This window comes from Salmo salar, chromosome 04, assembly GCF_965601325.2.
Source record: "Salmo salar chromosome 04, fSalSal1, whole genome shotgun sequence".
Lineage (NCBI taxonomy): Eukaryota > Metazoa > Chordata > Actinopteri > Salmoniformes > Salmonidae > Salmo > Salmo salar.
In genome coordinates, this window is record NC_138294.1 from 39,667,803 (window position 1) to 39,681,417 (window position 13,615).

The 13,615-nt window shown below is 40.0% G+C and overlaps 1 protein-coding gene across 2 annotated transcripts in view; it reads left to right on the forward strand.

Moving 5' to 3' along the window:
* The window catches only part of c2cd2l (c2cd2 like), a 44,840-nt gene that overhangs the window by 13,986 nt on the left and 17,239 nt on the right, over nt 1-13,615 (forward strand). For both annotated transcript variants that reach the window (XM_014195812.3, XM_014195813.3), the window contains exons 3-5: nt 7,124-7,219; nt 7,366-7,485; nt 8,218-8,325. In XM_014195812.3, the coding sequence (XP_014051287.3) occupies nt 7,124-7,219; nt 7,366-7,485; nt 8,218-8,325 (324 nt within the window). The remainder of the gene's footprint in view (nt 1-7,123; nt 7,220-7,365; nt 7,486-8,217; nt 8,326-13,615) is intronic.

Below are 13,615 nucleotides of genomic sequence, written 5' to 3' on the forward strand. Positions count from 1 at the left end.
GGGGCGTTGTACAAAACAAAGTCATCAGCGATTGGATCGTCTCTAACCAATCAAGAGTAATAAAAATGATAACATATACATATTTACAACTGTAACAATGATAAATGTCCATTGGGGGATGTGAGCAGGGTAAATGTCCATACAAGGTGCAGCAGGAGGTGTAGGTAGCTGCCTAGTATTCAGCAGCCTGATGGTCTGGGGGTAGAAGCTATTGGCCAGTCTGACAGTTTTTGCCATTATTTTTTATTTTTTATTTAACCTTTTATTATTTATTTATGACGCTCTTATACTGCATGCGTCTGAGTGATGGAAGCGGGGAGAACAGGCTGTGGCTCGGGGGCTGAGGTACTTCATGCTCTTTTTGGCCTTCCTGTGACACTAGAGATGTAGGTGTCCTGAAGGGCAGGCGGTGTGCACCAAATGTTGCGTTCGGCTGAGCGTACCATCCTCTGTAGAGCCTTGTGGTCAGCAGTGATGCAGTTGCCGTACCAGGCTGTCATGCAGCCTGACATTATGCTCATGATGGTGCTCCTGTAGAACACTGAGGGCTCTCGGTGACAGGCCAAATTTCTTCAGCTTCCTGAGGTTGAGGAGTCGCTGTTGGGCCTTCTTCACCATGACGCACCCTTGTGGGGTCCCCGTGTTGAGTATCAGTGTGGAGGAGGTAATGTTGCCTTCCTTCACCACCTGGGGATCGCCCATCAGGAAGTCCAGGACCTAGTGGCATAGGGAGGAGTTCAGTACCAGGGCCGTGAACTTTGTTGTTTGCTTAGAGGGCACTGTGGTATTGAAGGCTGAGCTGTAATCAAACAACGTCCTCACATATGCATTCATTTTGTCCAGGTGGGTGAGGGCAGTGCATTGGCAAAAAAGGTGTTTAGTTCGTCCGGTAGGATGGCATTGGTGTCCGCGACGTGACTGGCTTTCTTTTTGTAATCCGTGATCTTTAGAAGCCCCTGCCACATACCTCGTGTCCTACCCGCTGAATTCCTCCTCCACTTTATCCTTATACCTGTGTCTTGCAATCTTGATCGATCTGCGTAGGTCGTATTTGTACTGTTTAACCATACAATTCTCCCTGGTTACCTTGTCGTGTTTATAAGCAACATCTCTCTCCTTCAGTTTTCTGACAAGGCTGCAATCAATCTATGGTTTTTAATTCAGTAAGTTTTGAAAGACGCCATCGGTATCACATCATCTGTATGTATTGATGAATCCGGTGGCTCAGTCAGTGTATACCACAGGCCACAATAATCATCCTGATCAACTCTATGTGAAGGAGATGTGTCGCGTTGCATGAGGAAAATGGTGGTCACACCAGATACTGACTGGTTTTCTGATCCACGCCCCTACCTTTTATTAAGGTATCTGTGACCAACAGATGCATATGTGATATTGTGTTGTTTTTTTACATTGAATAAAAGCAGAGACACAGAGCTACAAAATGGTATATCATACACTGCAGTTGAGGAACAACGGGAAAGTAATCCTGATTTGAAAGTTGATAAACTTGTAACTTCACTTTGGAGAAAATGTCCTTTTGAATGTTTTGGTACCTACTGGAGAGCTCTTCTTTGTCTACACCCATTCAGCATCGTTCATTAGCACCACCCTTCTCTTTAAGGGTTGATTGAGTGTTCTGTCCTAACAACAACAGTCAGGCACTCAAGCTAACTGGCTAGCGTAAGAGAACCATTCACTGACCATTTTACTCGCCCTAGCAGAGATGTTTAGGCTGTTTTTATGTTATTCAGAGCATTGGTGACTGAAACTGTGCTGCTGGCAACAATTTACGCTTTTTTGCCAACGTTTACTGACAACGCCCACATTCAAATGGTGTTGAGCATTTGTAAATTCGTCAGTTATTCTGCGCTCTGGCACACTCAAACAAGAGTCCTCTGAGATCTGAGTAGATAGCCAGAGTGAATTTACCAGCTACATCTATCAACAGTTGTCACAGTGATATTCTATTTAAATGGTTACTTGTATAGTGGAGTCTTTTGTTAAGACGTGTAGCTAGCTAGCTAGGTAAACAATGAACCATAATCCTAACTCATGGCATTACTACCCTGCATTTATCTGCAGGTAGCTAACCAACCAGGTTCAATGTTAACTAGCTGACATTAGGCTATAACTAGCAAAGCAAATGGCTCTGAGCTACAAATAGTAAGATCAGACGCATAACGTTAGCTAGCTAGCTAACAGTACACTAACTTGAAATGAAAACAACTTTGTCAAAATTAGAAATGTGTAATATCTAAAAATGTAGCTATCTGAAATTCCAAATACTGTACCACTTGGCAGTTGTTATGTACATATTGTTGTTTTATTCCTTTTGCTTATTTTCTGAATAACTGTAAGATGTAAATATTGTGTCGTTCCTGGAAGCTGTTGCCGTAGTGATAACCAAAAGAGACCTGTGTTGTCTCTCTGTCTGTAATAGTAAGGGTTTATTCTTCTATGCTGTCACAACGTTTAGTTGCTCAGTTTTAACCCGAACCCATACTAAACGTTGTGACAGCGTAGAAGAATAAACCCTTACTATTACAGACAGAAGCAACAATGCTAGGACCAATATGTACAGACAATAGTCTAAAGATATATTTTCCCCCCAGGTCAAAGAGTTCAATCTTGGTTTCATTAGACCAGAGAATCTTGTTTCTCATGGTCTGAGAGTCCTTCAGGTACCTTTTGGAAAACTCCAAGCGGGCTGTCACGTGCCTTTTACTGAGGAGTGGCTTCCGTCTGGCCACTCTACCATAAAGGACTGGTTGGTAGAGTGCTGCAGAGATGTTTGTTCTTCTGGAAGGTTCTCCCATCTCCACAGAGGAATTCTGGAGCTCTGTCAGAGTGACAATCGGGTTCTTGGTCACCTCCCTGACCAAGGTCCTTCTCCCCCGATTGGTCAGTTTGTCTGGGCAGCCAGCTCTAGGAAGAGTCTTCTTGGTGGTTCCAAACTTCTTCCATTTAAGAATGATGGAGGCCACTGTGTTCTTGGGGATCTTCAATGCTGCAGAAATGTTTTGGTGCCCTTCACCAGATCTGACATGCACTGTCAAATGTGGGAACTTATATAGACAGGTGTGTGCCTTTCCAAATCATGTCCAATCAATTGAATTTACCACAGGTGGACTCCAATGAAGTTGTAGAAACGTCTCAAGGAAAATCAATGGAAACAGGCTGCACCTGAGCTCAATTTTAAGTCTCATAGCAAAGGGTCAAAATACTTTTTTATGTAAATAAGGTATTTCTCTTTTCTATATATTTTTTTTGTGTTTCGATTGATGAGGAAAAATGTTTATTTAATCTATTTTAGGATAAGGCTGTAATGTAACAAAATGTGGAAAATGTCAAGTGGTCTGAATACTTTTTGAATACCACATCTGGAGTCGATGTGACTTTTGGTTCATGAGAAGATTTGAAAGTATTTTCTGCGTTAGCATATGTGCTAACAAGCATCTATAGGTCCAGTGCGACCATATTTGAATGCAGCATCTATTGAAGACATTACATTTTTTTGTAATGAGTCTAAATACAAAATCTGGAGGGAATCTGACATATGTTTGAAGAGAATAAGATGATTGCAGATAACTTTGAGCATTAGCGTTACATATGCAAAGAATGAGTTGTTAATAGTTTCCTTGTTTTTTTAAATATCAATACCAAATTCAGTATGGTTCATCTTAGGGACGTCCATGATAGCGATGACAAAATTGATAGGCCACTGTGGAGTGGATTAACAGTAGCTTAAATGGACACGTAAAATCAGAATACTTTTTTTTACTCAGGCATCTTTTGACCAATTGCTTAGCTTTTCTCAAACTAAGTAAACCTTTTACTGCAGTGGGCAAATCAGGGTCACGCAGAGTGTTTCTTGGTAGTCTTAAACAAAACTACTTTGAAACAAAAGTTGACACCTCAAACACATGGTTATGGGCTTAAAAAAAGAAGACCCCTGTACCATGTCAGATATAGAAATGTATTACATCCAAATATTACACTTCATATACAGACTGAAATATAACAAAACCTTTTGACTAAGAAACACCAGATTTTCGGCGGGTTTTTAGAAGTAATGTTTATTAATCATGAAATTATTAATTATAGGGCTTTTTGAAATAATGTTTAATAATTTAAAAAAAATGAATAACATTCCACCCATCTACTGGTGGCTATCTTTGAATGCATCAATGTTATTTTCTCAAACTCTTTAGGGACTCCCATACGTCTGTCAGCTTCATTAAGTAGTACCCGCAAAACACCAGTCTCAACATCAACAGTGAAGAGGTGACTCGGGATGCTGGCATTCTAGGCAGAGTTCCTCTTTCCAGTGTCTGTTCTTTTGCCCATCTTAATATTTTATTTTTATTGGCCATGGCTTTTTCTTTGCAAGTCTGTCTAGAAGGCCAGCTTCCCAGAGTCGCCTCTTCACTGTTGACATTGAGACTGATGTTTTGCGGGTACTATTTAATGAAGCTACCAGTTGAGGACTTGTGAGGCGTCTGTTTCTCAAACTAGACACTATTGTGCTTGTCCTCTTGCTCAGTTTTGTACCAGGGCCTCCCACTCCTTTTTTTATTCTGGTTAGAGCCAGTTTGCGCTGTTGTACGAGATCTTCAGTTTCTTGGCAATTTCTCGCATGGAATAGCCTTAATTTCTCAGAACGAGAATAGACTGCCAAGTTTCAGAAGAAAGTACTTTGTTTCTGGCCGTTTTGAGCCTGTAATCAAACCCACAAATGCTGATGCTCCAGATACTCAACTAGTCTAAAGAAGGCCAGTTTTATTGCTTCTTTAATCAGAACAACAGTTTTCAGCTGTGCTAACATAATTGCAAAAGGGTTTTCTAATGATCAATTAGCCTTTTAAAATGATAAACTTGGATTGGCTAACACAACGTGCCGTTGGAACACAGGAGTGATGGTTGCTGATAATGGGCCTCTGTACGCCTATGTAGATATTCCATAACAAATCAGCCATTTCCAGCTACTATAGTCATTTACAATGTTAACAATGTCTACACTGTATTTCTGATCAATTTTATGTTATTTCAATGGACAAAAAAATGGATTTTCTTTCAAAAACAAGGACATTTTTAAATGACCCCAAACTTTTGAATGTCTTTCAGAGGTTTTCCAAAAAGGAAAATCCATCCTGATGGACCTTATGGGTCCTCATGCAAATTTTTTCAGCATGAAGAAAGACACCTACATACAAAGTTGACATTTTCTAGGTCAAACGAGGTGGCGAATATGAGGATTTAAGTGAGACTGCTTGTAACTGCGCCACCTATAGGCCAATCAGTGACATTCTTTTTGACAAAGTTTCTCATGGCTTTTTGTTTCTATGTCCCTGGTCATCGCCTTGACCCTGAATTATTTGAAATTTTTTTGCCTCATTTACCTGGTCCTCCATCAGTGCGATCAATGGGAATATGACAATGATTATGGGCCTTTGAAAACCCATTTCTTTGAGTACCAGCGGGGGCTGCTGGAAAATTAAACTCTTCCCAAACCCTGTGGGAAGAATCCCGAAAACGTCTTCTCCTCGAAGGAAGGTCTTCAACACTGAAAACTGTTCTTCTTTCAGAGCATGTATCTCCTCCAGTCTTTGTAAAACTGTCTTTGTAAAAATGCACAAACATGCACATGTGTACTTATACACAGACACACAGACAGACACACACAACCTGGCCGCGTCACACCAGCCACCTCTTGCTTCCCTGCAGTTCCATTTGATGGAGATTTCAGTAAGACGATGAGCAACACATGCTCTGACAATAGGGGATTTGTTTCCCCCTCCCAGCCTCTCCTCCTGAGCCAGTTAAAGCTACCTATTGAAACTTAACTTCTAATCCTCTGGCACAGGTACACAGAGATTCACAAAGGGGTCTCCAATCTCAAGTCATATTGGGGGGCGACAGGTAGCCTAGTGGTTGGCCAGTAACCGAAAGGTTGCTGGATCGAATTCCTGAGCTGACAAGGTACACATCTGTCATTCTGCCCCTGAACAAGGCAGTTAACTCATTGTTCCCTGGTAGGCCATCATTGTAAATAAGAATTTGTTGTTAACTGACTTGCCTAATTAAATAAAGGTTAAATAAATACAAAATAAAACAGTTGAAATATCAGAGCTCTGCTCTGAATCTAGTTGACTGGGTTATGTATTACAAATTGGCTAAATATTTAGCAGAATTTGATCAACACGAACTGACAACTCTCCGACTGTGGGATTTGGTTTTCATCATGGAGACCAGAGACTAGGATGCGATTGCTGCAGTCAACCACATGCACCTGGTCTGTGATGATGGCACTGGCCCTGCCCACAACACAACAGGGAAATGAACATGTGAATGTATCATGGCAGTTCATTAAAAATAAGCCTTTTCAATGAGCGTGCCATGGCAGCCGAGCCGGGCTACTGGAGCATTCAGAGCATATGTTTCATCTCCTTGCCAATTCCTATGCACTTGCCAGCAGCACAGAGAATCTAACCGTATTTTCCTTTGTACTAAAGTGACTGCAGTCTTTGCGCTGTCATTCTCACATGGCACAGATGGTGGTAGCGGACAGACAGACGTATGGGAGCACCTGTGTGGTATTATGCCACAGAATGGATTCAATGGGTACATGACGTCATGGGTCTTGAACTAATGTACTATGACAGAGAATGTGTCCCTATCCTTACAATAAATATATTCTGTTGGTATTGCAAGGAAGCATTTGCATTTTTCACATACCAGCAATGGATTTGTGTCAGCCACATGCTTTGCATAGGCATTGTATCTATCTGTATCGGGTGGTACAAAGTGCTGTGAATTGTTTAATTGATGGGAAGCATATACAATTTCTTTCAAGAGGAGTGTTACTAGAGGTACTTTTCACTGCAGGAAAAGCTCAGAATCTGATGTATTTGCATTTCAATGAAGTCAAGTGGTAGTGAAGTCTCTTAGCAGCTGTTGGAGTTTAAGCCTGAGCAGGCAAGGTCATGCAAGGCCAACTCTATTATAATCTGTATCATTGCTACAAAAATCTGCTTAAATACTTCCTCCTTGCGTGTTTAAGTCCTCTAGATTAGACTGATGTACAATGTCTGATGTTTTTGCTTTTTGCTCTCTTCCTCAGAGCTCCATCCAGATCACCTTTGACAACAGTCTCCAGCTCCCTGCCTCTGCTATTGTAGATAGTGTGACCTGCACAGACCAATCACCTACCACTATGGTGAGTATCAACTAAACATGCATGCCTTTTCTAGAGGTTAACATGATATAGAACCCATGATTTGTTATTTTTAGACTTCTCATAGATCCATTTCTTCTACAACATTATAGATTCTAATGGTTGTCTTTTCCCTCTCCCTGCTCCAGGTCTTACAGTGTAAGTGTGCGGTTGACACTGTAACGTTCCCAGTGACTGTCACCCAGCAGTCACCTGCAGCTGTTTCCATGGATACCTACCAGATCACCATAAAGCCAATGCTGGCCCAGGTATGGTACATCACCATGGTTTTGCATTTGTAAGTTTGCATGTGTGTGCGCCTCAAAAAAAGTTAACCCTGTTGAGCTTTCACTTCATTGAATTGCCCTCAAGTGGAATGGTGTACCTGCGTTGGATGAAACTTCATAGGCTTACGTATGCATATGTAAAATCACTTTCATTATAATTAACTCGCCCACGCTTCATGAGTATTCCATTGAGTTGAGCTATACTAAGTAGGGATAGTTCACTCAAATTACAAAATGACATTGGTTTCCTTACACTGTAAGCAGTCTATGGACAAGGTATGAAAGCAGTCCATGCTTTGGATTTGTTTACCTGGCCACGGTTTAAAATGCAAACTTTTTAGCATTTGTGGCAATAATCCAATACAGGTCAATTTGCACCTTTGCGCTTCATGTCCAAATCATCCTAAAGTATCCAAAGATGTATTGTGTAACTCAATGAAGTTACTTTAAGATGGTTTGGACATGAAGTGACAAAATGCCAATATAGATACCATTGACTTGCATTGGAGTTGTGCCACAAATGCTAAAAAGTTAGCATTTGAAACAGTGGCCAGGTAAACAAAACCAAAGCATGGATTGCTGTCATACCTTATCCATAGACGGCTTTCAGTGTAAAGAAAGCAATTTGTCCTTTTGTAATTTGGGTGAATTATCCCTTTAAACCAGCTTGCGACTGCCTCTTGTAACATGCCTGTCCCCCTCTCCCCCTATCAGTTGGTGGTGCGTCTGGAGGAAGTAGAAGAAGAGGGTCTGCTGGTGTCCTGGACTTTCTCTCAGCAGCCGATCTCCCTCACCGTGGCACCACGCAGGATCCAGAGAGAGGTGAGAAACAGTCACACTAAAGGTCCGTTTATATCTTGCCAAGTCTGAAGAATGAAGTACCGTCGCTTATATGTGAATTAAATTCGGAGCATGTTGGGACCATGTCGGGAATGTGTTGGAGGCCGTTGGTTGAAATCGTCCCCCTTATGGAGAATGTGATGGTCTCATCGGTTCGGCCTCCTATGACACTAGAACATTACGATGGTCCTAGTGACAACAGACCTAGATATGGGGGAGGTTTTAGTCGGTGAAATTGTCATGGAAATTGCAAGATTATGTTATAATGCTTGTATTGCATTATAAAGGTTGTTTTGTTCGACAGAATAGAGTATTCTGTTAACTATTGTGTGTGTGTGTGTGTGTGTGTGTGTGTGTGTGTGTGTGTGTGTGTGTGTGTGTGTGTGTGTGTGTGTGTGTGTGTGTGTGTGTGTGTGTGTGTGTGTTCTACTGAGGATGGGCCTCTATGAGAACACTGACAGAGGAGATTTACGATGTCTTTGGGGGATAAAACCTAAAGAGCATTCCAGAGAACATGAGTTAATGTTTCTGCTCTATAACCGTACCAGGGAGAGATGGCTATCCAGTTTGGAGTCTTAACCTTGTGACACATTCTATGTATCTGTTGTTCGTCATGTAGGTTGAAAGGGGTGTATCTTGGCTATAAAAGACCTTTGTACTTTACGGATCATTAGAAATGGTGAACTGTTGACAAGTCATTGATATTGCAAAGCTCTTATAATTAAAGATTTAGTTTAAGTATAACTCTGACTTGTGTGATAAGTTTGTCTCCTCATTTGATAGTAAAGAAATAAACCACCACAGAATATTAGGACAATTGGAGGTTTACAAAGTTCCAGCTACAGTATGTTTAACAGTGCAAATATTATGGTACAGCTATGTGGACACTCAATCATCATGGTGCTTTTTAATGGTATGTTTTTCAAACATTGGTTGTGGTAAGTATAATTGAAACTTATCATTATGGTAAGTGGGAAAATACAGTTGAAGTCGGAAGTTTACATACACCTGAGCCAAATACATTTAAACTCAGTTTTTTTGCAATTCCTGACATTTAATCCTAGTAAAAAATCCCTGTCTTAGGTCAGTTAGGATCACCACTTTATTTTAAGAATGTGCAATGTCAGAATAATAGTAGAGAGAATGATTTATTTCAGCTTTTATTTCTTTCATCCCATTCCTAGTGGGTCAGAAGTTTACATACACTCAATTAGTATTTGGTAGCATTGCCTTTAAATTGTTTAACTTGGGTCAAACGTTTCGGGTAGCCTTCCACAAGCTTCCCACAATAAGTTGGGTGAATTTTGGCCCATTCCTACTGACAGAGCTGTTGTAACTGAGTCAGGTTTAGGCCTCCTTGCTCGCACACGCTTTTTCAGTCCTGCCCACACATTTTGAAAAGGAATGAGGTCAGGGCTTTGTGATGGCCACTCCAATAGCTTGACTAAGTTGTCCTTAAGCCATTTTGCCACAACTTTGGAAATATGCTTGTGGTCATTGTCCATTTGGAAGACCCATTTGCAACCAAGCTTTAACTTCCTGACTGATGTCTTGAGATGTTGCTTCAATATATCCACATAATTTTCCACCCTCATGATGCCATCTATTTTGTGAAGTGCACCAGTCCTTCCTGCAGCAAAGCACCCCCACAACATGATGCTGCCACCCCCGTGCTTCACAGTTGGGATGGTGTTTTTCGGCTTGCAAGCCTCCCCCTTTTTCCTCCAAACATAATGGATGGTCATTATGGCCAAACAGTAGTCTGGCTTTTTTATGGCGGTTTTGGAGCAGTGGCTTCTTTCTTGCTGAACGGCCTTTCAGGTTATGTTGATATAGAACTCGTGGATATATACATACTTTTGTACCTGTTTCCTCCAGCATCTTCACAGGGTCCTTTGCTGTTGTTCTGGGCTTGATTTGCACTTTTCGAACCAAAGTACGTTCATCTCTAGGAGACAGAACGCGTCTCCTTCCTGAGCAGTATGACGGCTGCGTGGTCCCATGGTGTTTATACTTGTGTACTATTGTTTGTACAGATGAACATGGTACGTTCAGGCATTTGGAAATTGCTCCCAAGGATGAACCAGACTTGTGGAGGTCTACAATTTATTTTCTGAGGACTTGGCTTATTTATTTTGATTTTCCTATGATGTCAAGCAAAGAGGCACTGAGTTTGAAGGTAGGCCTTGAAATACATCCACAGGTACACCTCCAATCGACTCAAAGGATGTCAATTAGCCTATCAGAAGCCATGACATAATTTGGAATTTTCCAAGCTGTTTAAAGGCACAGTCAACTTAGTGTATGTAAACTTCTGACCTACTTGAATTGTGATACAGTGAAATAATCTGTCTGTCAACAATTGTTGGAAAAATGTCATGCACAAAGTAGATGTCCTAAACCAATCAATCAATCAATCAAATTTATTTTTATATAGCCCTTCGTACATCAGCTGATATCTCAAAGTGCTGTACAGAAACCCAGCCTAAAACCCCAAACAGCAAGCAAAGCATGTGAAAGAAGCACGGTGGCTAGGAAAAACTCCCTAGGAAAAACTCCCTAGAAAGGCCAAAAACCTAGGAATAAACCTAGAGAGGAACCAGGCTATGAGGGGTGGCCAGTCCTCTTCTGGCTGTGCAGGGTGGATATTATAACAGAACATGGTCAAGATGTTAAAATGTTCATAAATGACCAGCATGGTCAAATAATAATAATCATATAATAATAATCAACGACTTGCCAAAACTATAGTTTGTTAACAAGAAATTTGTGGAGTGGTTGAAAAAATAGTTTTAGTGACTCCAACCTAAGTGTATGTAAACTTCCGACTTCAACTGTAAGTATAGCCAGTTATAATTGTAATAGCTTAGCAGATCATAAAAAAAGATACATATTTACCTGGCTAAAAGAGAAAGAATATAATATCTATTGTTTACAGGAAACTCATTCTACAAATATAGATGACATTGGGTGGAAAAAGGACTGGGAGGGAGAAATATATTTTTGTCATGGGCAAAGAAACTCAAAATGGGTGATTATACTAATTAATTAATACAACATTTTGATCCGATTGTGCAAACAGATTTGCAAGGAAGATGGATTCTTTTAAATATTTTAAAACAGATCTGGCTAATTAATCTATATGGGCCAAATAATGATGATCCACACTTCTTTGAAAATATATATAATAATCTATTGAGCTCACAAGCAACGAATGAATGTATTATTATGGTGGGAGATTATAATGCGGTTTTTAGTACCTCAATGGACCGTAAAGGAAATCACACTACAAACTGTCACCCTCAAGCACTTAAGGAGATCATGAAGATCATGGATACATTAGAACTAGTGGATATATGGAGGCTGAAAAACCCTGACCTAGTGAGGTATACATGGAGGAAGCTTAATCAAGCTAGACGTCTTGATTACTTCCTAGTCTCATTCTTGCTGGCATCAAAAGTTTAAAAAACGATTAATAGGAGACCGAATGTGATCGGACCACCATCTAATTGGCCTCCATATAACTCTTACTGTCAGAACCACTCTAAATAGCAGGAGGGTGAAGTCAGGCGCAGGAGGCCGAGGTACGTGAAACACATGTTTAATGAGTAAGTCCACAATAGCAAAAAACAAGGCAGGGTAACAAATCTCCAAAACAACAGGAACAATGAATCCTAGAAAGAGTCGGGACGCAGCCCAGCAACCCTAATGCCCAAAATGACAGTGACAGAGGAAAACACAAATCCCCAACATACTAAACGGACGACACGAAAATAGTCCCGCACAATACCCCACTAATGACCTAACACAAAACAGGTGCTACCCTAAACAGACATAACCAAATGACACAGAAACAGAGATCGGTGGCAGTTAGTAGGCCGGCGACGACGACCGCCGAGCGCCGCCCGACCAGGGAGAGGCGCCACCTTCTGTGGACGTTGTGACACTTACAGAATTTCCAGATGGATGGGGATATTGGAAATGTAATCAAAGCCTATTGGATGACAATTTGTTCTTAACTAAGACAAAATAATTAATTATTTACTTTTTTTGCACAACATAGGTACAGCAGATCCCCTTATTGTATGGGACACTTTTAAATGTACTTTTAGAGGACATTCAATGCAATACTCATCATTAAAAGAAAAGCAGTTTAGGTCAAAAGGGATTAGACTAATAAAGGAAATAGAGGAAATAACAGTGCAAGTAGATGGTAATGGAAACTGTACTGTAGAGGCACAAAATAAGTTAGAGGAAAACAAAAAGAAATGGAAGTACTTATTCAAGAACGATCACGTGTAATGTATTACAAAAATAAAGCAAATTGGATGGAAAATTGTAAAAAATTCACAACATGTTTCTTGAATCTTCAACATAGAAATGCTATCAAAATGAATTTACAGAAACTCGTTACAAATTATGGAGTTATCCATGATTCACCAAATTATATTTTGAAAGAGGAAGCAAAATATTTTGAGCATATGTTTTCTTTTCAGTCTCCTCCATTTCCACTGAATGATGTTAACTGTAAGGATTTATTTCATAATAATAATAATAATAATAATGTAAAATAAGCAAATTTACAGAAGATGAACTTTGAGGCAATAAAATATTTTCAGTCTAGAAAAATACCAGGGCTTGATGGTATACCAGTAGAGGGATATCAGACCTTTTTTGATGTACTCAAAGATCCATTATTAGCATATTTTTATTACTCCAATAAAAATGGTAGACTTTCAGGTACTCAACAAGAAGGTCTGATTTCATTACTACTAAAACAGGACCCAGGTGGTAAGTATAAAGATCGAGTCCATTTAAAAAAACTGGAGGCCTCTTACATTTCAATGTTGTGATGCGAAAATCCTGGCGAAATGCATAGCACATAGAATATAAAAAGGTTTTACCAGATATTGTTTATCCTGATCAGACAGGTTTTTTACATGGATGATATATTGGAGGTAATATACGACAATTACTTGAAACAATAGAAAATGATGAAACATCAAAGATACCAAGCATGGTCTTCATAGCAGATTTTGAAAAGGTGTTTGATAAAGTATGACTAGAATTTATCTATAAATGCCTGGATTACTTTAATTTCAGTGAATCTCTTATACAATGGGTTAAAGTTATGTACAGCAACCCCAGAGGTAAAATAGTAAATAATGGTTCCTTCTCAGAAAGTATTGAACTTTTTAAGAGGAGTAAAACAAGGCTGTCCGTTGTCTCCCTATCTATTTATTATGGCCATTGAAATGCTAGCTATTAAAAT